Genomic DNA, 26176 nt, shown 5'->3' with positions numbered 1-26176 from the left:
GTCGAGATCCACAGAGGGTATGATTCATGGCTGAGCGTCTGCCGCACCATCTTGCCGCCCTGGAGGCAATGGCGCAAGGGTCTAGAAGATGGCCGGACCGGTGGATTGGTTGGCGACAAAAGAGGTGGACGGTGTGGGCAAGGAACGTGGCCGAGCTCGGAGTGGCAGAAGGCACGCCGACTGCAGGCCCAGACGCAGCCTCGCCAGCACCGAGGAGGACAAAAAACATGGAAGAGATCGCGACATTCTTCGGGTCCCTCAGGCACGAGCCACAGTCGGGTGTGCGGTGGTCGTGGCATCCAATGCCTGGATTTTGCCCTGGGTGGGCGGGAAGCCGCCACCGAGGCCACTCAGACCTTAAGCGCTAATGCAAGGCGGCGCTCCGGAAAACACCCTTCTGAACGCAACCCCTACGTCTCGCAAGCCAGTGCCTGTCAGGGACAAGCCGTTGATTCGCCAGGTTGCTTTTTCGCCGCAGCAGCGGCTACGGAGGCAGAGGCGGCGGTGGCAGCAGCACCAGCAGCACCAGCACCAGCAGCAACACCACTTTTCCCCAAGGCTCCTCCTCCTTTCTTTGGTTCTCGTGTCCGCGGGGCTCGAGCAGTGCACCCACGCACCGCCAGGGCCATTTCTTGCCCGCCGGCCGGCCGGCCGCTGATCTTCGGGCCTCTGATTGGGCTCTGGCCAGGCCTGGCTTTCTTGTCTCGCCGTCCTCTCTTTCCTCTCTCCTCGCACCCCGTCTGGGGCGATGCCGCTGGGCAGCTCCGGTTCTCCGTCCGTCCATCTGGGGCCATGACAAAGCGGCGACGTCGAGGCCGAAGACAAGCAGGAGTGGTTCCATCGTCAGCCGTGCTCATGGCCATGGCCAGCGTGCGTGCCAGGGTCCCAATGCAAGGCATGCGGCAGTCTGCGGACTCTGAGCAAACGCGGTGCCACGAATGCGCTCGGCCAGCATCCCGGCGACACGACGGCGAGCTTGAGCAAGGCCAGTGCCCCATGGGTGGTGACGCCTGACGTATGTGGTTGGGGAATGACAGGGCTTGACAGGCACCGCTCTGGCCCGGGTCTTTGACGCCTCTTCTCCGTCGTGCGTTAGTAGTGGTAGCGCGAACATGGCAGCAAGTAGTGTACGGGGGGAAGCGTGGCCGATGGGCTTCACCGACAATCCCTCCCCGTGGGCAGACGAGACGGTCGGGATGCCAGCTGAACCAAGAATAATACTCGCCTCCCCCTTGTCGAGCCTCCTGCCTCGTACGTTTCTGCCCCCCCAGCGGCGCGTCATATCGCCAACACGAGGCTTCCGGACGGTCACACAACAACGCTCTGTCTCGGGAACGGACAACTGGCGTGACCGGGTGTTCTTGCGCAGCCCGACGGTCCGTCCAACCCGCCTTGTTTGCCAGCCCCTTGCTTCCAATTCCCGATGCGCCGCCTGCTCTGTACAGCAGGATTGGTGGCCCACGGAGAGTGCTGGCCTGCCGGTCTGGTGGTGGGGGAGGATGGTTGTTCTGAACAGCAAAGCAAGTGGCCATCCGAACACTAAAACACCGTGGGTGGTACCCCATGTGCACCTCTGACAGGGAACAATTGAGACGCAAGCGCAGTCCGAGAGACGACAAACTCCAGTACGAACGGAGCACCTGCCCATTGGATGGACATGGCGAGACGAGACCCTGTTGTTCGTTTGTTAGCCTCGTCTTGAACTTTGCTGGGCTCCCCCGGCCGCCCCTCTGTCGGAGTCGGTCCCGGTCCTCGCTCAGCTGTGCCACTGTGATCCGCCGGCTTGTTCTCTCATCTGTTGTTGTCTCGTCTATGGAGCATCGGTCAAGTCGACCCGTCGCCGCGCGGCTGGCTCTGGCGCTGCTGTTGTGCCCGAGAGGGCAAAAAAGGTTTCCACTAACACGCAGCCAACAACGTTAGTTGAAATGGCGAAAACGAAGTTAGCTGCTGGATTGTGAAACTCGCCCCCCGTTCTCCAACACGCCCCCCCAACTGCCATCGATCAGAGACCGAGATCCATCGTCCCACTGATGCCCCCCGCCCATCACGGGCAGCTGGTCCGAACAGTCGAAACGGAGTGCGTCTTCGCGGCTTCCAACCTGCCCTGCTCCACCCCTTCTTTTTCTTCGTCGGAGCCTTTGTTTGGCGTCTCGCGTTTTCCCCCAAAGGAAGAGGCCCCCACCACAGGGCGCAGGGGTGGGAAGAGACGCGACAGGAGGATCCCTTTTCTCGGGATGAGACATCTCCTTGGACTGACACGTCAATCTCCTCCCAGGTTCCTTGACGAACGAGCCCACCCCGGGGGCGGCTGCCACGATGGGCATGCTGGCGCTGCTGCGCTGGAGCACTGCCGCGCCGCGCAGTCTCCAGCCCAGCCCAGTCCAGGACAGGGCAGGGCCTGTTCAATGTCCATGGATCGCACTGGGCTTCTGCGGCGTCACAGGCGGCGGCGGGCCGGCGGGAGCTCGCCCTTTCGCACGGCCGGCCACCCGAGGGTGCCAGCTACTAGCGGCTAGTATTACTGGGAAATGCGCACGCGCGCACGTACATGCGAAGTACGTAGTCGGATGGGTAAAAGTAATCTTTTTGCTCTTTCCTCGCTGCCGCACGTCGCGGTGGGACGTTTCCACGCCTGTCGCCCGGCCCGTTCAGTCTCCCACCGGCGGCGGCGGCGGCGTCTGGTGCCGGGGCCAGGCCTGTTCGGCTGGCGCCCGCGCATGGGGTCCAACTCATACACACGCTCCGTAGCCCGTACGTACTATCGCTTGCTTTGCCTCGATACGCGATGCCTGGGATTCTGGAAGTGCTTGCTGCCCACCCCCAGCAGGGACAGGACCACAGCATCCGCTCCCGGCAACGGACATGGCGGCCAGGCACAGACACACCTCGCCGGCAGTCGCAAAGTATAAAGTCCCAACCAGCGCCCAACTCTTGCCCTCCCTTGGACCCGCGATCCGAGAGACTTTTTCTTTTCACTAGGCACGCCCAAGGAGTGGAATGCATGTCTTATCAGATCCCAATCCGCCCTTGCCGTCGCCATTGACTTGAACTTTGCCTCCGACTTTGACGTCGTCGTTGCCATAACCTCCGTTTAGGACACCCCCAGCCGCAAGTCCCTTCTGACTTACACCGCCCGCCACCCTCATCGACCTTGACGCCTTCGCACCCATCTGCCTCGGTCGCCCTTGATTTTCTTCGTCGCACTCGCTGTCTGCTACCTCCGGCTCTGAGAAGTGAAAGAAGAGGTAGTAGGGAAAACCGAAACGACAACACATTTGGCCGACGGCGGAGACACGAAGGCCGTCGTCGCAGCATCCGAGCGGACCCGTTGCGACAAGAGCCGGCTGCCCACCATGACCTCGTACCTCATCATCGGCGCGGGCAACTTCGGCGCCGCGACCGCGCTGACGCTTGCCAGGCGCGGCGAAGCGTCCAGGATCGTTCTCGTGGACACGGCCGCGTTTCCCAACCCGCGAGCCGCCTCGCATGATGTCAACAAGATTGTGCGCGACGACTACCCAGACAAGCTCTACATGCGCATGCTCATCAAGGCCATGCCGAAATGGCGAGCGGACAGCCTGTACAGCCCTTACTACCACGAAGTCGGCATGCTGAGGGCGGACGCGTCCAACTTTGGCGAGGAGAGCATGGCTGCTTACAGAGACATGGGTGTCGCCAACGACTCCGAGTTCCTGTCCGTGGACGAGGTGCGGAAGCGCTGGAACGGCGCGTTCGCCACGGCCAACTTTGACGGGCTCGACAAGGTGCTCTTCAACCCCACTGTGGGGTTTGCGGAGGCTGACAAGGCTCTCGGGGCCGTCGTGCAAGAGGCGGTTGACCGGGGGGTCGAGTACGTCCTGGGGGTCATGAAGCACCTCAACTTCGGGCCCAATGGGGCGTGCACGGGAATCACGCTGGAGACGGGAGAGGTGCTGCAGGCCGACAAGATCCTGCTGGCAACTGGGGCTCGAACCGCTGCACTGCTGGCGCAGAGCGCCCCGGACAACAGGCAGATGCATGCCGGCGACCGAGTGGTGGCGACGGGGGCCGTCAGCTTCTACGCGAAGCTGTTTGGCGAGCAGAAGGAAAAGTTCGCCCCAATCCCGGTGCTCAAGAACTGCCTCCCGCAGGTCAAAGGTACGTGGCCCCAAGGCCTCTCCGGCCATCTATTTTGCTCTGCCGAATGGCGGTGGGCGGCGCAGTGGCTGACCGGCCGCGGTTCTCTGCAGGCGAGGGCATGTCGATTCTCCGCGACGGCACCATCAAGTTCAATTGCGACATGTGCTTCACCAACTACGTCACTTGCCCGCAGACCGGTGAACGCATGTCGGTGGCCCCAGACCAGAACGTCTTCAACGTGTGGACGGGCCCCAAGTTCATCAACTTCTTCCAGGAGCGCGCGCGCCGCACCATCGACGGCCTCTACGGCAAGGAAGTGGAGGACATTGCCATCGACGCCTATCGGATGTGCTGGTAAGTCACGAGCCCGCTGCAGCCTCTCACCGAGTCCCGATGGCCCCCTTTCCCGCCATGTCTGCCCAACATGCCCGCCCTGGGGCCAATGGAATCTGCGACGCTGACATGTTTGGGCGCGGCTTGATAGGGACGCATCGACCCCGACACACGATTTCCTCATCACGCAGCATCCGCACTGCCAAGGCCTCTACGTGGCCACGGGCGGCTCGTTTCACGGCTGGAAGTTCCTGCCTGTGATTGGCGACTACGTCGCCGACATGATGCAGGGCAGCCTGGACGCAGACTACGCTGATCGTTGGGCATGGGACAAGAAGGGCGGTGATGGCCACTCTGCCAACCCGACGTACCAGGTTGTCGGAGACCTGCAGGACTGGATCTCGTGACCCCAGTCTTTTTGTCCTTGTCGCTTGCCTGGCCTCTGCTCGCGTGGCGCCGGTGAAGAATCACATTCACCCTGCAAAGTCGACCACCAATGACCGCCAACCAAGAGAGAGAGAGAGAGAGCACGGGGACCTTTGGCAGCAAGAAAAAAAAACGGAAGGTGAAAAAAAAAAAAGACTCTGATTAGGATGGGGGTTTAGGACTTGCAAACGGGGTCAGGAGTTTTGCGCTGGTTGCCTCTTTCGACGCACGCTTTTCTTGTTTTCCTCTTCACCCACCGGCATTTACATTTCGCAGTTTCACGACGACTCGCCCTTTGATATTCATTCTCTTGGTTTAATTCAAGAGTATCGTTACATCTTCTTCGCCCACCCTTTTTTGTTTTTGGTTTCACGGAGTTTTGCGATTACCGAGCATTTCACGGAATGGGCCGTTGATAGACATTGATGTTGAGAGGCAGGGGCTGAGGGCGGACTGGGGTAGGGCTGATGAGACGGGCTTGGGCTTGTTCGACCGGGGGAATCTCTCCCCTTGGTATGACACTCTCTATGTAGAATCTGAGTGTTGAAATTACAATCTCGCCGTCATGATTTGAGCCCCTCTTCTTACTTCACCTCGGCGTTTTCGTGCACCCGTCATGCTTGTTCAGGCTAACTCTGCCGATGCTTGGCCCTGTCCCAAGGCAGAGTCTCTCAACGGCGCCCCCGTGAAACGCGTCAGGGTGAGGGGATACAACAGGACGGCCACTATCACATCCCGGCCGGTGTGCCCTGCCGCACGCACATACGACCGTTGGAAGACCTGAGCTTGGCTGACGACGTGCAGCTTTCACGGCATCTTGTGTAGTACTGTACTGTACTTCGTACAGGACCGTACCTTACTAACGCTGTAATGTCTGCCTCGCCTGCCCCATCTCAAGTGATGCCAACGCTAATAACATGAAGCGAGGTGCTCTGAATTCCCTCGTAGCCTCCCTTCACCCCTGCCTTCCGCCTCATCTTGCGTGTGGTGGACAAGCACGGCGGAGAGAAGGAGACTAGGGGGAGTGTCGAAGCCGGGCGTCTGATCTCCATGATTCGTGCGCAGCGAACAGACCGGGCGCCGTTCTTGGGTACGACAAGACCTGCCGCCTCGAGTTGGTTGCGTTGTGACACGAGGATACATTGACCCGATGCAGCAGTAACAAGGAGACGTCGTATGCAAGAAGCCAGGTACCAGGGGAGAAGAGAGAACATGAGCCAAACGATCGACAAGTCGTCTGGTGAAAATATTCCCTGTCCACAGCCGAGCACGCCGGCTTTCCCTTGCACCTCATCGCCTCATGATGGTCTCTCAGATATCTCGGCTATTTTGATACATATTCCGTCGTCCGTTCTCAATCTCAGTGAGGCCGACGATATGATCCTGTCTGTTAGTGGGGACCTGTGTGTAAGTGGACATGACATGGATGACTTGCGGGCAAACAAGACGTGTCAGTTCTGACGAGTAACCTCCATGCGAACAGGGTAGCGACAGAGCAGTCGCATGCGTCTCAGGTAGCGGAAGCCTTCCATGAATCGGAGCGAATGACTGTCCTTGTTCCAAGTGCCATCCACGACAAGACAGCCCAATGAAGGGATGTCTCCAGGTGCGGAATTGAGTCTTCTTCATGATTCATGCAGGCCAAACCGCAAACGTAGAGGGAGCATCGAGTCACCGCCTTCAACCGCCGTCTCCGGTCCATTGCGCTCTCATCATCTCTGGTGTGGCTGGCGCGTCGAGTATGCAATGACGTTGCGACACCCCTGCTGATCGGGCGTGATGGCGGTTCCGAAGCCTTTCGGGCAGATTCACCAGGTCCTTGCCCGGTTGACCGTATCTCCGGAGATCCTGCGGAGTATCGTGCCGAAGCCGGTGAAGAGAGGAATTCTTACATCAACCAGCATCATGGACAAGGGGAGGATCCACGGTGCTTCATAGCGGGTCGTCAGCGACAAGAGGAAACGGACGAAATGAGCCGCGAGAAAAGAGACGATGGGGCAAGCGAGGGGAAAGCGTCGGGCGGAGGGATGGATGCCGGCGCAATACCAGAACAGCGACTGTGCGACGCAAGTCGTGGGCTCCCAAAGGACGTGTTCTCTACATACATCACACGTGCTGTCCCGTGCGTCGGGCAACGAATGAGAATGTAGCTGTGGTTTCGGTCGTTGCGATCAGGATAACGTCCTGGCCAGCGTCGAGAAGTGAGAAGTGAGGTTTTTGGATGTCTCACCCGTTTCCTGTACGTCTTCTCTTCTTGTGTTTGGCTGCGCTCCCAACATGCGCCCCCTTGCAAAGTGAGTCTCAGGTACCAGATACTTTGGTTGCGACCGAACCGACTCCACGGCGGGATGGGGAGGATCTACCCGCCCGCCCTACGCAGCGGGTTGCGAGAGCGGCAGCTGCCGAGCAAGATTGGATGTACCACCCCAGCTCGGCGACTGGCCATGGATCCTTGGCGCTCCGAGCCGTCAACCGCACGCAGGCTGCTCACTATGGTGCCTGAGTTTCGTATGGTGCTCATGAAGCACCGATCTACCATGCATGCTCCAGATGTTGAGCCGATGCTGAAATGCGGACTGCTAGCTGGTGAAGTCTTGCACTCTCCACCGGACGCTGGGACGCGATATTACTGTACATTGTACAGCGTACTCCGCATTTAGTCGTATGAGCGCAACAGACATGGTCGTTTGACTCGATTCATGTTTCACATGCCGTGTTCACTGGTTTGCCACTGTTCATGGCTCTTCTGAATCAATCATTGCCCAGCTCTCCCTGCACGGGTCACATGGTATGAGGACCTCACACGCAGGCAAACCACGCACGATCTTTGAGGATGGTTATTTTGAAGCCTCAACTATATCTTGAGATGCAAGGAAGCTGGTGTATATACGTATATACCCTACAAATATGCAATGTGTGCTTCCTGCGCTTGGCTTCTGAGCGAAGGATGCGCGGACTGATACGGAGGCTGTGCACGGAGCGGTAATCGCAGGCATTTGAACGGCCGAGACCAGATTCCCGCAGCTTTGGGTGGCTTCACTTGCGACCTCACCGCTCTCGGAGAAGAGGGGAACGGTCGACTGGGCCTAGAACAGCCCCAGGGCGCTACGTGGGAATGGCAGACGTGACGGTCTTCACTTCTGTTTCTGGAAGTAGTCGTCTCGAAGGTCCCGAGATTTGCAAGGTGTCGACCAACAGGTGCATCACTCGATTCTCAAAAGATGTAGAAGCAACAGGCCAAAAGAGAGAGATGAGCATATGTAGCATCGCCGGTTGGAACCGGCCGAAGATGTCAGTGGTTGAAATCCTCAGCGGAACGGGGTGCAAAGCACGGAGTACAGAGTGGCTCGTCACGTCACTCAAGAAATTGACTGAGACATGGCGCTGGAAAAGTGGTGTGATAAAGGCGGCAAAAAATCGCTTCGGCAATTCTATGTTTTGATCGATGCGAGAACAACCCATGGTCACTCAATCCTCCGAGGAATCGAACCCCGCGCTTAGTACACCTCGAGAACATAACGTCCCTCTTCCTTGAGCTTGTCAATCTCCTTCTTTGGATCGACCTTCTTTCCGTTTGCCTTGGCCTCCTCCGCGATGGCTTCCTCCAGCACCTTTGTCACGTCCGGCACGGGCCACGTCGGGCCGCAGAGGTAGAAGCTGCCCTCCTCCTGGACGTACGCCTTGGCGATGTCTGTGAGAGTCTGACGCATCCTGTCCTGAATGTAAATCTTTTGCGGCTGGTCGCGCGAGAACGCGCTGCCGATGAGCGTGACCACGCCCGCCGCCAAGTACGCCTCCCACTCCTCGCCGTAGAGATACTCTTCGCGCTGGTGGCGCGAGCCGAGGTACAGCAGGATGGAGCCAATCTCCTTGCCCTGGGCCTTCTGCATGGCGCGGTACTGGACGAAGGCGCGGAACGGCGCCAGACCGGTGCCCAGACCGGCCATGATGAGCGGCGCGGTGTCCTTGGTGGGAAGCTTCATGACCGAGGGCTTGACAGACGCCGTCACGGCGGCGCCGGGCTGCAGGCGCGAGAGGTAGCGCGTTGCGTGGCCGTAGCGGGTGCGGCCCTTGGGATCGACCCAGTCGACGACGACAATCATGAGCGCCACCGAAGTGGGCGTCACGGCCTGCGCCGATGCGATGGAGTATTCTCGGCGCTTGAGCGGGCTCACGATCTTGATGAGATCGTGGAAGCTGGGTCGCGCTGATTGGAACTCCTCCAGGATATCGACGTAGGTGTCCGTGTCGACGTCTGTGCGGCGCTTCAGCTCCTCCGCGCCAGCAGAGCTGCCAAGAGCCTCGAGCTTCTTCTTCTCGACCTCGTCGGTGGCGAACTCGGCCAGTGCCTCGTAGAACCTCTTTGGCGGCTTGCCGAGGATGTCGATGTTCTGCAGCAGGGCCTGATGAACGGTGCGGACCTCGAGGGCGGCCGGGTCCTCGCGCGCGGGCACCTGGACGATCTCGGCGGGGTTGAGGCCGTACGACTTGATGAACTCGTTGACCTGCTCCTCGTCGTTCTCGGCGTGGATGCCAAGCGCCTCCCCGATCTTGTAGGTGAGGCCGGAGTCGCCGAGGTCGAACTCGATGTGGAAAATGTTGCGGTCGTAGTCGTGAGGAGTGAGGCGACGGTTCTCCTTGACGCGGATAGTAGCCGTGTTGACGGAAAGGTCCGGGCGCAGGTCGGAACGGGTACCGTATGCCTCCTTGAAGACAATGCCACGGGCAGCTGCCTGCCAGTCACGGAGCTCCAGAGTCTCCTCGCCCTCCTCCTTCTGGAACGAGACGAAGCTGTTGGTTTGGATGGTGGCGCGCAGCTGAGGCTCGTTGTAGTCGGCGGCGACCTCGGCCCATGCCGCAGGCACTTCGAGCTTGCTGAGGCACAGGTTGGTGGCATCGACGCACTCCTCCAGGGTGGGCGGATGGCCCTCGACCAGGACAAGCTTGCCAATGTCCTCATCAGACAGCTCAGGTTGCGCGACCTTGAGGAACGACAGTTCGAGTAGCAGCTTTGATGACTGCGGGTCCTTCTCGAAAGCCGGGGAGTAAGCAACGTCCAGGACAAACACCTCGATACCCCTCTCCTGAACATGCTTTCGGAAGTGGGCGGGCAATCTCTTCTCGACGTCCTCCTGCTTGAAGTTGGGAAGCTTGACAATGATCTTGCCCTGGTCCGCAACGCTCTTGACGACGTCAACCTCCTTCAGCAGCTTCTCATCGCCGACGACGGCGACGTCAGCGTTGGCAACCTCGTAAGGGGCCTCAAGGGCCTTCTTGGACGAGCGGACATCGGTTCGGACGACGCCACCCTGTGTCAAGTTGTCAAAGGCAGTGTGCACATAGACGTTGTTGGTCGACTCGCGAGACAGGACACTGCCGAGAACGGCCGGGGAGTTGAGAGCGACAGAGTCGTCCACGTCCCAGAACGTGTACTGCTGAGCACTGATGAGCGACGGCAGCGCCTTCGCCTCGCCATCGTTGCCAAAGATCTTGTGCAACGTGTTGACCAGGCCCTGTGGCGTCAAAGCCTGGGAGGGCGTGTACTTGATGTCCAGGACCTCGGGCTCCTCGTCGAACATGCCGGAGAAGGTGACGGCAGTGAGGACGTCGCCGTAGAGAGCGGACTGCGTGGCCTCATCGGCGACAGCGACGTCATCGCGAACCTGGCCCAGGACGGCGATGGTGCGTGCCGAGGCGGGGATGGCCTTGAGGAACGCCTCCTCGATGAAGGGGCGGTAGACGCGAACGTTGATGACGCCCACCTTGGCCCCGTCTCGGGCGATTTTGTCGAGCGTCTGCTTAGCGACCTGTGTCTCAACACTGCCGAAAGCAACCAGAACGACGTCAGGAGTCTCGTGGCCCTGGTACTCGAAGGGCTCATATACAGTACCGAGCTCATCGTTGAAGACCTTCAGGAGCTCGACAGTCTTGCCTGCGGTGTCCAGGCGCTGGTTCAGCTTGCCAGCCTCAGAGGAAAGCTTCGCGTACAGGTCCGCAACGCCAGTCTCGCTCAAAGCATCGACAACGCGCAGAGTCTCGCGCGCCACGCGGATACCGTCGTAGACGTGAAGGGTTGGGACGACAGCGGCAAGGAGGGTCGTGAAGAGGGACATGTGCTGGGCCTCATAAGCCGAGGAACTGGCGACCAGGCCGAGACCAAGATCTTCCGCCAGCCTCAGCGCGGAGTCGTAGTTGGAAACCAGGCCCTCGCTGGCCGTGTAGTCGGCGGCCGCGACATGAGCGACGAACGGGCTGGAGAGGTTGTACAGCAGAGAGAGCTGGTCAAGAGTGCCGCGAAGCTGCTGCAGGCTTCCGGACGGGGCGAGCAGGGTCTGCGGGATGTGCCTCTTGGAGACGTCGAAGTCTGGGGAGAAGATGTAGCCGAGAGCGAGAGCACCAGCACCGGTACGAGTCTGAAGCGGCAAGACCGAAGGCGTATAGCCGTGGATGTTCTTGTCCTCCTTGGTCGCCCAATGCTTCGCGGCGACGTCGAGGTCGAAAGTCTCGGGGGAGTAGGAGTAAATCTTGTCGGAGAGCTTGTAGGCGATCTGCTGGACAAGGAGTTGCGCCGTCACATAGGTCGGGCCGGAGATGGAGGCCAGAGGGACGGATTGGCCGAAGGGCAGGCTGGAAGACAGGACCTCAAACTCCGACGACTTGGTCTTGGAGGCGGCAGCGGCATTGCCGCCAGATTCCTGTGCCTGAGGACTCATCCTGGGTACAGACGCTCAAGAAGGGATGAGCGACGTGGAGGACGAGAAGGAGACACTCGAGATTTCTGCGGGAAAATCACGAGATGTTAGGTCTGTCCGGGGTTCGACAAGAAGACCAATCGCCCAGAAAAGCGAGCCGGCACGAGTCTGCTTGCGAAGACAGTCCTTCTCTTTGAGTGAGGATGACGAGTAGAAGAAAGGAAGGTTTTACAAGAGCAGATTCAGGGGAGGCGAGTCTTCCAACGCCCGGGCCGCACAACATTTGTAAAGCGGCCCTTTGAAGCCTCGGCCCTCTTTTTTACCCCATACCAGACCATTCCTTTTCCCCCATCATTGTTGCAAAACACGTCCCTTGGGCCTCAGAAACGGTCGGTGCTGCCGCAGAATTGCTGATGTTCTGGCAGAATCACGCAATTGTCTAAAGCCGAAAGCGGCCTAGCGCCTATGATGCAAGACCTAGATCCGCCCTGTCGCGCGCTGTCGCTCCCTGTCGTTCGGGAGGCTCCACTTTTCCCCGACTTCCGTCGCCAGACTGCCGGGGGCCGTGGCCGACGACCCGGCGACTTCCGCCACATCGCTGGGAGGCAGGCACGCTGTCTCTTTCGCCTGGCTGCTTCCATTGAGCTGGGGGTGGACGTCGCGTCGACCCCTCATCACCCGCTCATGTCGTGCTCGACATGCGGTCGGCGGTCGGCGCCCGGGGGTCTGGAGTCACTGCACTGCGCTTCCGCATTCGTCATGGCGACGGGCCGTGATTGGTGGAGCCGGCGCGAATCTCACTGCTTCGCAGCTTGTAAATGGGAAGAACGCAGTCATCCTCCTGGTTCCGGAGAGACATGCCAATGCACATCGGCTCACAGCGAATCCAAGTCGCAAACATTTGCCACGATGCTGTACAGTACAGTGCCGTTGAGATGCATCGGCGGCCTGGCTCGAACGCCGCCTATTGAGCACGCTCGCTGTCCTCATCGCCAGCATCCAGGACGACGGACCGGTGCTTGCAGACAACAGACAGGGTGCCTCTCACAGGAGCTCTCTAAGGTGGCGATGCTGCGAACCACCCAGGCTTGGACCCTCATCCGCCCGTCAGGAACGCGCTCTGGACGATCGTTATCGGACACCTTGAACCTCGTCGTGCGATCTTCGGGATACCTTAGCTTAAAGCGATTCTCCCTCCTCTCCCTGAGGGCAATTCGCTGCACCGGTGACATGGATGTTCGATCGTGATATACCAGCATTCTGGTTTTGCGGCCATAATGCGGTCCTTGGCGCTCGCCAATTCGGCCTCGCGCGGATCCATCCCATTGCGCAGGCATGCGTACATGGCTTTGCTTGGCTGACCGCGCTCAACCATCTCGTAGCGTCAGAAGACGCCAGGGCTTGCGTGAGGTCTGCAACATGCCAGTGCCCGCAGAAGCCCCAGCGAATGATGCCTGCATTATTCACGTGCACGTGATCACCGCACAGCATGATCGCCCAAGGCACCTGGGAACGGCGCACTCGCAAGTTCACAGTCGGGGCGGCCAAGCGTGGCAGGAGCCTGTGGACGCACAAACCGCTCAAAGGCGCACAATGAGCTCGTCAGGAACTGGCGAGTCGCACACAGCTGGCCTGCAGTGGCGGACAGAAGCTTCCAGGTGGGTCCGCGTCACAATCAATCGTCAGTCAAAGGGTGGTACTTTTCAGTACCTTTTTGTCCCAGAAGAACCAGCATTTTCACAAGTACCGCATATGTATCCACCTACAATCGCAGCTCAACGCCGCCGTTCGACAGCAAACGGACTCTCTCCATCACCGTGACTGTAGCAGTCAATTTGATCGAATGCAGCATTATAAATGATGCGACGTCGAGGGTTACGTTTCAGCCCAGTGGCTGGGCTGTTTCCACGCAAAAGGCCCTCAAAACGGCCTTGTCTGGCGGTTGATGCATCATTCCCAGGTCGCAACCTCCGCGCCTGCGACATTTGTGCGTAGTTTGGCAGAGAGTCTTTTTCGCGGCGTGCAGCACCCAGCGCAGGAAATCAGGCGATGCCATTTTTCAGCATCTGGTCGGAACGTTCAAGAAGACCCCTCCTTCTTTTCTCCATTATCAATCTCACTACTTTTCCATGACGTGTCCGGCTGTGAGCTGCATTGTGAGCGTCGATAAATGCCGTGGTCCCTCCATCCGGCTTTATACTGCGATCCACCACAAATAGTTCCTTCCTCATCACGACTTAGGAGCATCCTCGACCACCACCACCTCCCATCAGCGCATCCTGTGCAACACAGACCTGAGTCCTACCTTGAAAACTCCGCCAAAGGGGTCTGGAGAAACTCCCTCCCTCCAACACCATGGCGTCGACCGTCACCACTTCCTACCTGCTCGGCAACTTGCACTGCCCGTCGTGCGTCGCGCTGATCAAGAGCCTTCTGCAAGACGAGTATGGTGACAAGGTGCTGTGGGTTTCACCCAACGTGGTGACTTCCGTGGTCACGGTAGAACACGAAGATGCGTCAGCCGACTTCATCCGCCGCATGGGCAAGACGCTCGAGGATGTCGGCTTCGATATATGTGCCGTCGACACCACTGCCAGCGTCGCGAGCGATGTTGACAGCCTCTCCCAAGCCGAACAAGGAGAGGGCAGCAGAAGCATGCCCCATCAGAGCTACGGCACCTTTGATATATGGTCTCGCCTTTGGCGGAATAGGACGCCGCCAGTCGAATCACACGCATCGAAAGCTGCTGCGCACCTGGAGAACTGCGAATCTTGCAAGGACGCCGCGGCACACGACCAAGACCACCTATCCGAAGACCGAGTGAACCTTGTTCGGAACCTCTCCTTTGCGTCCAGCATGCAGAAGCCCAGTGCCACCGCATTTGAGGGCGTTGTCGTCGGCGACGATGAGGCGCAGACCCCTCGACTGCGAGCCACCATCTCTGTGGGCGGCATGACGTGCGCCGTCTGCGTCAACACAATTACCGATGAGATTCAGAAACACCCTTGGGTTTCCAAGGTTGTCGTCAATCTTGTTTCGAACAGCGCCACCGTCGAGTTCACAGATCCGAACCGTACGCAGGACATCATCGAAGCGATCAGCGACCTCGGCTACGACGCCGTCCTCGATTCCGTGGTTGATCTCAACGAGCAGAAGCAGGCAGTCGATTCTCGAGAGGTGGAAGTCAAGGTCGACGGCATATTCTGCCCTCGCTGCCCCGATCGCATTTCACAGACGTTGAGAAACCTCGGCAAGTCGCGAATCGAAATCCTCAGCGAAGCGTCGATGCAGACACCCAGGATCAAGATTCGCTACATCCCGAACGTCCCAACTTTCACCATTCGGCATATCCTCCAGGCCATCGAGGCCACAGACCCTTCCCTTCGAGCATCTATATATCACCCGCCCACGCTTGAGGAACGGTCCAGGGCGATCCGAGCTCAGCATCAGCGAACCCTGCTGTACCGGGAGATCCTGACCATTATCATGGCAATTCCCTCCTTTGTCCTGGGAATCGTGTACATGAGCCTAGTGCCTGATACGAACCACACCAAGCACTACTTGATGAAGCCCTGGGTCTCAGGACTCAGTCGCCTCGAAATCATTCTGTTCGCACTCGCGACCCCTGTCTACTTCTTCGCCGCCGACGTATTCCACGTACGAGCCGTCAAGGAGCTGCGGACTTTGTGGAGAGGTAACAGCCGCACGCCCCTCCTCGAGCGCTTTTACAAATTCGGAAGCATGAACATGCTCATTTCCCTCGGAACAAGCATCGCGTACATTTCCTCTGTGGCGCAGATGATTGCAGCGGCCGTTGCAAAGGAGAAGAAGGCCCCCGAAGGTAGCTTTTACTTTGACTCTGTCGTCTTCCTCACACTCTTCCTCCTTGCGGGCAGGTTGATCGAGGGGTACAGCAAGTCCAAGACGGGAAGTGCTGTCGAGGCGTTGGCCAAGCTTCGGCCCAGCACAGCTATCCTCATCGACCAGGCCGCCGCCAAGGGAGATTCGACAACCAAGACGGTTGACGTCGACCAGCTGGAACATGGAGATCTTATCCGGATTCCTCACGGAGCATCTCCCGCCGCAGATGCAGTCATAATGACTGGCGAGACCATATTCGATGAGTCGAGTCTTACTGGCGAGTCGCGACCGATCAAGAAGGCCGCGGGAGAGCAAGTTTTTGCCGGCACGATCAACAAAGGGGACGCTATTACGGCGCGCATCACGGGTACCTCTGGAAAATCAATGCTCGACCAAATCGTCGAAGTGGTTCGTGAGGGGCAGACGAGGCGAGCCCCCGTGGAGCAGATTGCAGATCTCATGACATCTTATTTTGTCCCTGTCATCACCCTCGTGGCAATCATCACTTGGGTCGTGTGGATGATACTCGCCTTTACCGGCAAAGTCTCCGACGGCGAGCTCGACAACTCTGGTGGCAAGGCAGCATTCGCCTTCCAGTTCGCCATCGCCGTCTTTGTGGTCGCCTGCCCCTGTGGCCTGGCCCTTGCGGCACCTACAGCCATCTTCGTAGGAGGTGGCATCGCGGCAAAGCACGGAATCCTCGCCAAGGGCGGCGGCGAGGCGTTTGAGAAGGCTAGCAAGATTGACTGCGTGGTCTTTGACAAGACTGGAACTCTAACGATGGGCGGTGAGCCCCAAATCACCGACTCGACTATCTTCCCTGACGGCGCGATTGAGGGCGTCGACGAGCAGACCCTCTTGTCAGGCCTCAAGGCTGTCGAAGAAAACAGCAGCCATCCGATCGCCAAGGCCATCGTGGGCTTCTGTGGTGAGAAGAAGGTGGCGTCGGAGCTGGGGCAAGTTGAGGAAATCCCAGGCAAGGGAATGAAGGCGTCGTATCAGAACAAGGAGCTCGACATCGCTGTTGGCAACGAGCACCTGATGCGCGACCTCTCGGCTTCACTTTCACATCACGTCACCAATCTTCTCCAGGGCTGGAAGGCCGAAGCCAAGTCGGTCGCCCTTGTCGCCATGAAGCATCGCCAGGACTCATCGTGGAGGATCGCAGCGGCCTTGTCCATCTCGGACCCCATCCGCCCAGAGACGACGGCGGTCATCCAGGCGCTGCAGGCGAGGGGAACTCAAGTATGGATGCTGTCGGGCGACAACGTCACGACGGCAAAGGCTGTGGCTCAGCGCGTTGGCATCCCATCGTCCAACGTTCTCGCAGAGGTGCTGCCTTCGGAAAAGGCGGCCAAGATCACCTATCTCCAGGCAACACTGCACGCCAGTCGTTCCCGCTCCATCCGTCGGCGCCGTCACGACTACACCACCCGTCGCGCCATGGTGGCAATGGTCGGGGACGGCATCAACGACTCTCCGGCTCTGACCACGGCGGACATTGGCATCGCCATCGGGTCGGGCAGCGACGTGGCCATCTCGAGCGCCGACTTTGTCCTCGCAACATCGAGTCTTCCCGCGGTGCTTACACTGCTCGACCTCAGCCGCACGGTGTTCCGCCGCATCAAGACCAACTTTGGCTGGGCCGTCATCTACAACTTGCTGGCCGTGCCCATTGCAGCCGGGTGCTTGTACGCCGTGCGCACGGGTTCGGGCGCCCACGTCCGTCTCGACCCGGTGTGGGCGGCCCTGGCGATGGCGCTGTCGAGCATCAGCGTCGTCGTCAGCAGCCTGTGCTTGAGGTTGAGGGTGCCGTGGATCGGGTTTCGGCACACCCCCATCGCTGCGGTCGAGGAGCGGGCGTAAATGTGAGGCTCGGCTCGCTTCAACGAAGTGGATTTGCCCGCCGCCAGCCACGGTCAGATCGGGCATACTGCTGATACAAGGGGTCTGGGCCACGAGCCATGACGTGTTTCTTCTTTTGTTTTTTTGTAGGAATTTAGCCCATGCAGCGTGTTGGCTGCAGTCGGTCAGCCATGATGACCAGCATCGCGAAAGCAAACAAAGCCGATAGTTGAAAACTAGCATAGATATTAATGGTCTCATCATTACTTCTTTTAATGTCATCCTTGAGCATCTCTTTCTATAAACAGCCCTGGCTCCTTCTCCGACCCCTGCACGTTGGCTGTCGCGCGTGCGCGCGTGCCCGTCTTTTGTGTCAGCCGTCACCCCGGCCGGCAACTTTCCAGCCCGTTCAGCTTACTTGCCAAATATGGAAACCCAGGCAGGGTCGGAGGTGGCACGGAGTCACGACACCTGGTGCTTATGCGGGCCTTGAGGGGGGCCAGCCTGGTGGTGACTCTGTGAGTGAGAGACGTCCACTGCCGTTTGGATGTGTGTGTCATGATTGCACCCACGTCCTGTGGTTGAAGGTGCTCGTCGTCCGTGGAAGCCTTGCACCAGGCACCAACCGCTCGCTCTTCGCTAGGTCCCGCCAGCATCTATGTTATTAGTTGTGCGTGACGAAAAGAGGCGCTTGCTCGGATGAATGAGGCTCAATCGTCGTCCCGCAGCCCGATTCGCGTGTGCATCCCCGTGCCTGCCACTCGTGCATCATCTCGTCGACGGCGTCAAAATGCCCTGGCTCTGAACCGCCGGGCAGCCTGGCCCGTCGTTGGTGGACCGCTTACCCGCCTGCCGCCGTGAAGTCAGCCTGTGATGAACTTGGCGTTGCAGGTGCAGAGAGCGTCCTGCGCGCGCCCGCTGCCGTTTTGTGAAACAAATCCTGCTCCGTCCGCAGGATTCCCTCCTGCATCTCTTGGCGGAATCGTCGACGAGTCGTCTCTGTCTGCAGCTTCGGGGCGCGAGTCACGAACTTCGGAACAAGTCGCCCGCCCGTCTGCCCGCCTCTCACCACCACCACCACCACCACCACCACCACCACCTACTACCGCCCACCGCCCCGACCGCCCGCCCGACCGCCTCCCCGCCGCGGCGCCGGCGCTTCCGGGGGTCGAGTGCAGAGCCCACCCATGGGCGCGCCGAAGCGCACGGCGACGCCCGCTCGCACCGTACATGGGTGCGGCCCAACCCAACGCGCATAACGCTTACGACTGACTGCTCTCTCTCTCTCTCTCTCTGCCCATACCCCGGGATGCACTCTCGTTTCGGCCAACCCATCAACTCGCCGCGAAAAAAAAGTCTCTGTTGGATTGCGGCTTGATGCGCAGCGGTGGCGCCGGCACCGGGCAGGGGATAGCCAGCCAGCCCTTGCCTGCAAACCGCTGCAGCTGGCCCCCCCCTAGGTTGGCGATCCCGGGCGCCAACAGCAGCGCCGGGTCCCCCGCGTGGCCAACGACCTAACTACGGACGGCCCGCCCGAGACGGATGCGCATGGGAGAGGGTACTTTGTACAAGACTGAGAGAAAAAAGTCAAGATTCAGGCTTTCGCGGACAACATCCCGCCATCCTCACCGTTTTCGTGCCCAACCGGCTTGCCACGCTCGCCGTTGGGGACAAAACGTGAGAATGTAAGATGCCACAGAGTCAGCCGCCCAGGTCGCTGGCGCTGCGCCTCCGCAACGACTCACCCACCCCCTGTGGAGTCATGGCTTGCGAGGCTTGGCCGGTCCGTTTGCCAGCAGCGGCTCCAACTGCAGCATCAGATCAGGCTCACAGCGACACGACGAGTATATACATGCCATTGATCTTACATATCTAGTCGAAGACACGAGTCGTTTCGTCGTTTGCCAAGGTTGTCGCGGATATGCGCTGCATGCAGGGTCTACGAAGTAACGAGTATTCATGCGTCACAAGGGGACGAGAGTTTTGCATTTCATGCGAGCCCGCCAAGGCTCATTGTATTGGCTTCTGTCTAGGAGAACAGTCTACTTCTCTCAACCCGTTCTGGCGGCCAGTGTAGGAAAGCCTCCAATGTCGGCGCAAAACCCAGCCCATAACCCATGATCACCGTCGACTCCTTGAATCCGTCCCGCCCGAGGTATTTCCAACCCTTCACTCCTTGCCCACCAACACCACAACTGAAATGCAGAAGCGAGCCAAATAGAGAAATAGTCCCTTGACGCCCATGTGACGACAACCCGCCCCTTGTGCACACATGATATCTCTGTAACGCCTGTGTCGGACGCATTAGGTGTAGAGGCAAGCGCCGGAAATGACATGACTGAATATGAGAGTGGTTGGTGTATAAATGCTGCGCGCGACCCGTGTCCCATCCTGGGGAGCACGAGTCGCTCCAAAACGCCGTCGCAACGCCATGCTTTTCTTTCTGATGCAATGTATGAAATAAGAAACTTGGTAATGGAACCAAAACGCCGTAACGCGATGGTGCAGAGTGGTTCGCTCATCGAACGGCAACGGCGCCGCCGAGAAGTCGTCCCCACATGCCCCGTTTGTGACGCTTCTTGGCTGGGCCTTCATGAAGCTCGTGGTACTGCTCGACGGAAATCTCGTACGGCAACATCCGCGCACTCGAGGGGGCGGGGACAGCCTTGGCCATGTCGGTGTCAATGACGACCGGGGACCCGTAGAGGCTGCCCTGGCGACCGGTGTACGAGTACGCCTCGCCGTCGGAGCCCAAGGGGGTGTTGGAGCGGGACTGCTGTCGGCTCGAGGCGATCGAGGAAGCGTATGAGCTGGCCGAGCTGCTGTAGGTGAGGCCGGGTGGCGTGACAGAGCCTCCGCTTGCGGCACGGAGGTGATCGGGACTCGTGTTGCGGGACCGCGAATTGCCTCGGGACGAGGCTGGGCTCGGATAGCGGGTGGCGGCAGCGTAAATCTCCTGCTGGCGGCGCTTCTCCTCCCGCTGGCGCAACTTGCGCGCATGTCGTTCGGCAATCCTGATGCGGCATGGCTCGAGAAAGGAGTCCAGCTCCCGATACAGATCCTGCTCCGAGATGCGCAGCTCCCACTCGAGAAGGAAGAGAAGCTGCTTCTCCATGAGGTTCACCTCGGTGCGGTTGAAGCCGAAACTGTACATGTCGGTGTTGATGTGGGTGTAGTTGGCCCAATGCTTGTTCTTGGGTGAGCTGTCGTTGAGGTACTTGGCAGCCAAGATGAGCGCGGCCAGGAAGATGCGGTGGGTGGTGCACCGGAGGCCGCGAGCCATGGGCTGCAGCTTCGACTTGAGCCGCGTCAAGTAGACGAGCGTCGACATGAGCGTGGGGACCTGGACATTAGAGGAGACGACGAGTTGAGTGATGAACTCCTCAAGAGTCGGCAGGCCGTCTTCAACAGGTCGGACGGATCGCGAATCGGGACTCCTCGGCGGGGTCGGCGGCAGGTCTTGGCCCTTGGACGAAGCTGGAGACAGGACGGTCGAGTCGCAGGTGATGACGTTGTGGGCGGCGTCGGCGAGGAAAGAAATCATTTCGCGGCTGACGGGCTGGTAGACAAACTGCTCGAGGGCGGCCTTGTTGAGCTCGTCCATGGTGAGGTGCCGCGAAGCCATGTTGGGCATGGGGTGGCGACGGCCTTGTGAGAGGGTCGGTATAAGTGAGGTGGGGATGCGAGATCGCGGCGGCACAAGGAAGGGGATGGGGCCGGCGATGTGTTATAAGACTTTGCCCTCTCGAGCCGAGGCGGGGGGGTATGGGATGGGGGAAAGGGAAAAAGGAAGGGAAGGGAGGCGGAGGAGTGACTGATATGTCAGACAATGAACGGATGGGATGGATACGAGTAAGAGGTACTACAGTGGAGGGCAAACTCCAAGGCTCATGTGGCCTCTTGGCTCGGGACGAGTGACCAGCTGCGAGGCCCGTGGGCTTTTGTCAGTGGGTGACGTTGGGGGCACGAGGCTGAGTCCACAAGGAGCGTTCAGAGCCACAGGGGGGCGGCCGCTGAGTGCCAGCGGCAGCGGGGGATGCCTGCGGTGCGGTGGCTGCTGCAGGGGGTCCTCAGGATGGCTCCGTGAGGGCGGGCGGGAGGGAACTGAGGGACCTGACCGGGCGACACGAAGTACGCGGGTGGGCCAAGGGAGGCGGTACCTAAGACAGCCCGGGGCGGTGGAGTCGGTACGGCCGGGGCCAAGGGGCGCAGGTACTGCACCCTTTCAGGCGGGTAGGGTTCCAAGCCAAGGTTGGGCCGGAGACCACGAGGCGTGGAGGGGGTGGGAGCACCGCTGAGATCGCTAGCGGCCAGGCCGACAGGGGTCTGGGTCCAGCAGGGCGTGGGATCGCTCGCCGGCCAGTTGCGATTTAGAGTTGGTCCAAGGGGGGATCTGTCAGCAGGGGGTGCGCGATTGCCAGCGGGTCCAAATGCCGACTCGTTTGACTGAGCGAGGCGTGAGCAATGCTGGGCTCCGTTCACCGGGGAGCGAGGCGGAGAATGCAGGTCGGGACGGTGGCCGGCCGACCAAGACGCCGAGTGATGACGACTGCGACGGGCGAAGACGTCGGGAGGCCGGGACGCAACGAAGACCGGCTGCAAAGAGTCAGCCGCGGCTCGTGCTGGACAGCGTGGATAACGGGCGGTGGCGAACAGGACGCGAATCTGTCGTTCCCGAAGTGGCCAGGAAACTGGGGTTGCTGGATTCGTGGTTGTGGCTGGGGCGATCCACCGCTGGCTGGGTTGGCTCCGACGGCGCCGTGTGGCTTTTTTTGGGTGCTGCGAGCGCGGACGGAGTGCCGACGGGAGCGCTCAAAGGACGAGAGCCCGAGCGAGTCAGGTGACAACGAGCTGCGCCGCGGTGCTGATGCTGAAGAAAGGCGTCGAGTCGATGCCGACGACGGCGAACAAGGAAATGTGAGCAACAAAAGAGCCGTGAGAGTGAATGACGACTGGACGTCGAGTTTCGAAAAAGGAAAGTCGCAGTAATGAAGGGTCTTGGGCCGCCTTTTAATAAGCTGCACTGCGCGAACAAGGCCAACAAGACGCGGGCGCGGTTTGCCGTTCTCAGTCTCGATACGAGTCGAGTTCGCCAAACGGTTGGGCCTGGCGTTGCGCGTGGCTGCCGAAAAGTCCTGAGGTGGCTCGCTGGAGCTCCGCTTCAGGGCTGCAGCGGCGCTGGTTGGTGCCTTCCGATCAGGAGATGGGGGGGGAACCTTCCGAGCCGGCGGAAGAGCGTTGCGGACTGAAGTCACGGTGAGTAAGTGGTGGTTGAGAGTGAGCGTGTGCGAGTTCCCGACCGGAACGGTTGCAATGCAGGCGCTGGGCTGCGTCGGTGCGTGCGTACGCTGCGAGACTGATGGGCGATGCGTTTGTCTGTCTGCCTGTTGGGGCTTATGGCGCGTTTCTCCTTTGTTTCCTCTAATGCAGGCTGTGTGCAGTGTCGCTTTCGGCTGCCACTCGAGCGACTGTCGTGTGCGCGTCAAACAAGCGAAGGAATTGGGACCTGGTGGCAGGCGAGGTGTGTGATTGATGCCGGCAGAGCGAGCGAAAGAGCGAGCGTCTGGCGAAGCTGCGGGCGCGAGATAAACCCCCGGTCAACCGCGAAGCGATGCGATGCGATGCGATGACCGAATGGATGGTCGCTCGTGTCTACTGTTTAATAAGCGCGAGGATGCCACAAGCAAGTCGCGGGCTGAGCGAAACGGCAGGATTTGCGAGCGGTGCTTTTGTTTGATGCCCGCGTGTGACGGTGTCGGACTCGGGGCCTCGTGGCGCCTGTGCGCTGTGCGGCTGGCTGCCAAGTGAGGTGCGTGCGTGCAGGAAGAGAGTGTGAGTGCCTTTGTGTGCGGCGTGTAGGTCCTTGTAAGCTGTCGTTTGTGACGGATGCAGAGGAGACAATGGACTCTATCTGCACAAAGAGGAAGCCGTTGTTATATAGAAGCAAACGGTCCAAGCCCGCCGGTTTTCCCTTGCTTCCGATAAGTCGGACGGGCAGGAAGAAACCTGAACCAAGGGGGGGGAGGGAGGTTGGCGGTGGCCTGCCGCCGTCTGGCACAGGCGAGGCGAGGGGTCGGGCGGATTGGAATCCAGCACCGAATACTGGCTGTAGTTACTTGGGTACCCCGTATCTCAACTCCGTACTTGATCGAACGAGGATGGGGCCAGCCCCAGTTGGGAAAATAGGGGCGAGCGAGCGAGGAAAGAAGGAAAAAAGGGGGCGCCGCGTGCTCTGGTCACTGCAGGCCGTTTCTCAATTGCTCGTGCGGTGCAGCTGCAGAGGCAAAGCAAAGCAAAGAAAACAGTCGGTCCGGCCGGTCGTTCGCGGCAGGTGGTTGAACTGGGCTCCTCGTTCGGCCAGTGGGCTGGCGGCGTTGGGAGACGGGACGGGAGGGAGGGGCCGTTTTTTCGCGGGTCCGTCGTGTAGGTACAGGAGCGCTGTATTGCGCCGCCCGTGTGCTGGTGCTCGTCGTCGTCGTCGAGGGCGAAAACGGGGGAAACAATGGCGCCGAAGTGGGAAATGGGGCCAACCGGTCAAGTCAAATCTTCCTCCCTTGCCAATACTCTTTGCTGCTTCCTGCGCCGGCTGGAATCCTTTGTCTGTCCAGCGAGATGAAGAAACTGGGAAATCGACACGCAAGGGCTGTTCCAGTGAACAAACTACCGAGACCGGGCAAGGACAATGTTTGCCAGATGGGCCAGGGCGATGCTTTAATACCAACTACTACTGGACACTTATTGCCTACCTTGCCTTATCGTATGGATCTTGGCCTGCTTGCTCCGGATCCATGCTCATGCTGCATCTCTACCTCAAACGTGGACGCAAATGCGCATCAGGCAGGGCCGGCCAATCTACAGGACGGGGGCCGCGCGCCAGTTCACGCTTTGCCCTGGAAATAGACCCAGAAGCCGGCCACTCGGCTTTCCAGTGGACAGTCGTGGTTTGTTTTCTTTGCCCTTTGCGTTCAGCCCCGGAACTCTGGACCGCTTCGCAGCCATCCTCGTCCAACGAAAGGGCTGCAACCGCCTCGACCTGATGTCCTGCCCACTGGCCCCGTCCCCAGTGGTGCCAGCGTGTCGCCCGCAGTTCCCAGGATGCCAGGCCAGGGCCTCAGGGCAGCCGAGATGCGGGAAAGACTGGGGCTCGTGCTGCCCACAGCGGGTGGGCCACCACCCCCGCCGCTGTCGACGGCGTCTCGCCCGTCGCTGACTGGCCGTGGCATCGCCACCGCAGCACCGACGAGGGCTCCCCGGAGCCGTTTCATTGGCCGGGCGCATCTGCATCGTGAAACACGACCAGTTCAAACGCCTTGAAACGCGGCGCGCCATCCAATCCTGAGACTCTCCTTTTCTTGGATGGCAGCGCCTGGTTGGGAGCCAATACTGCACATTGCATACCCGTCCCATGCCGTCCAGCTTCACATGCAGACGCTCACCCTTACCCGGCGAGTCCGCACCAGCCCACCACTCTGTGTGCGTCTGTGTGTCATTGCAACCCGTCAACCCGTCAAGATTGTGAAGCAATCGGTGGGCCGCCTCCTGGGCGAGGCTGTGCTGGGTTCAGTTGCCGCTGTCTGTCCGTTCTTGTCATCCGCAGGCGTTGCCGCAAAGCTCGTGCTTGGTGCAACTAGATGCGGCTGCTATTTCTGTGCCCGTGTCCTTTACCGCCGCTGCTGCTTGCATGCCAGGCTCGCGGTTGGCTCAGACTGACTTCACGCCGGCGCCTTTGTTTCCTGGCCGCTCGATGCAAGTGATAGAGCGCACGCAGCGCCGTATAGCCCGGCGTCGGGGTTGCGCTCGACGCCGGGGCCAACTGGGCAGCAACCGGCATACATGGAGCGCCCCAACCAGGGCTGGTTGGGCTTGGATCTTACGGATTGCATGGCATGGCAACTGGACATCGTTTCCGGCCGGAAACCCGGGGCTCCTGCGAGCCACTCAATCTTGCATGGTGTTCGATGCAGGGGACAGCGTCAGCCTAACGCCCCGATTCCAGTGCTCAGCGAGGGCATGGTAAATCGCCCTCTCGTTCGCAACGGCAAAAGTCCCCTATACCGGCTTGAGGGACCCAGGGGCTATCGGCCCAGGTTCACGCTCGGTGGCCGGCGGTGAAGATCTCGTAGCAGGATGTCTAGGACGTCAAAGTGCGTGCAGCCTCGTGAACGTGGCGACTAAGACAGGGGAAGAGGCAGGGTCGGGCGTCACTGAGCTGTGGCAAGCAATGAGGTTGGAAGTGGGCTCATTGTGTTGGCCGTCATGCCGTCGGTGCGGTGAGATCATTGTAAGATCGTCAGGCTGCATTTTTTGTGATGGCGCCGCCGGCGTTCGCGGTCAGACCTCTTCGTCCGGCTAGCTAATAGCTCGTCTGTCGCCGTTGGTGTTGAGCACGCAGGGCCGGTGCCAATGCAGGGGGTAGACCCTGGACAAGACCGTCGTCCACCTCCATGCCAATTGATGAACCATGCAATGATCTCCCTGGAAATGGGACTCGGACGAGTTCATGGTCGAGCTTGCTCAAAGACAAATCTTAATCACTGATATGTCGTATCGACAGAACCATCCCGTCTCGACTCCGAGCCGTCACCTGCCGCCGCCATCGCTTCCTGGACCATGCATCGGCAGACCTCGTCCGTTGTCGACTTCGGGGGGGCTGCGGATCAGTCACAGACTCACGAGCTGGAATCCCGCGGTTGGGACTGTACGGAGCGCCGTTACGTAGTTCGTCACCAAGGTACCATACGCACTGCGCACTACTTCCTACGGTCGGCCAATTTGGCAGTCGGGCCCGTTCGCGACACCCTTCATGCTGCGACCGCCAACTCACGCCCTCGCCGTGTCTCAGCACCCCGCCATCGTCGGGCCTCGCGCACCCAAGTGCACGTCCAATTCGCAGCGCCTCC

The 26176-nt window shown here is 59.9% G+C and overlaps 4 protein-coding genes across 4 annotated transcripts; 2 read left to right on the top strand and 2 right to left on the bottom strand.

The window, feature by feature from the left end:
* Positions 1-3353: 3353 nt before the first annotated feature.
* On the top strand, positions 3354-4859 carry PLICBS_006029 (uncharacterized protein; the record flags this gene model as incomplete). Its single annotated transcript, XM_018319768.2, has 3 exons — positions 3354-4137; positions 4230-4473; positions 4604-4859. The coding sequence occupies 3 exons, from the start codon at positions 3354-3356 to the stop codon at positions 4857-4859; spliced, it is 1284 nt and encodes a 427-aa protein (XP_018182242.1).
* Positions 4860-8375: 3516 nt separating this feature from the next.
* Positions 8376-11591, bottom strand: PLICBS_006028 (uncharacterized protein; the record flags this gene model as incomplete). The annotated part of the gene is made up of 1 exon (XM_018319767.2): positions 8376-11591. One exon carries the CDS (start codon positions 11589-11591, stop codon positions 8376-8378), a length of 3216 nt encoding a protein of 1071 aa, XP_018182241.2.
* A 2334-nt stretch (positions 11592-13925) lies between these two features.
* PLICBS_006027 (uncharacterized protein) lies at positions 13926-17297 on the top strand (the record flags this gene model as incomplete). Its single annotated transcript, XM_018319766.2, has 1 exon — positions 13926-17297. The coding sequence occupies one exon, from the start codon at positions 13926-13928 to the stop codon at positions 17295-17297; it is 3372 nt and encodes a 1123-aa protein (XP_018182240.2).
* Positions 17298-19794: 2497 nt separating this feature from the next.
* Positions 19795-20901, bottom strand: PLICBS_006026 (uncharacterized protein; the record flags this gene model as incomplete). The annotated part of the gene is made up of 1 exon (XM_018319764.1): positions 19795-20901. One exon carries the CDS (start codon positions 20899-20901, stop codon positions 19795-19797), a length of 1107 nt encoding a protein of 368 aa, XP_018182238.1.
* Positions 20902-26176: the final 5275 nt, after the last annotated feature.

The sequence above is a fragment of the Purpureocillium lilacinum genome, assembly GCF_023168085.1.
Source record: "Purpureocillium lilacinum CBS 284.36 DNA, scaffold_4, whole genome shotgun sequence".
Classification (NCBI taxonomy): Eukaryota; Fungi; Ascomycota; class Sordariomycetes; order Hypocreales; family Ophiocordycipitaceae; genus Purpureocillium; species Purpureocillium lilacinum.
The sequence above is the reverse complement of the archived record's forward strand: the minus strand, read 5'-3'. Positions and strand labels throughout refer to the sequence as shown.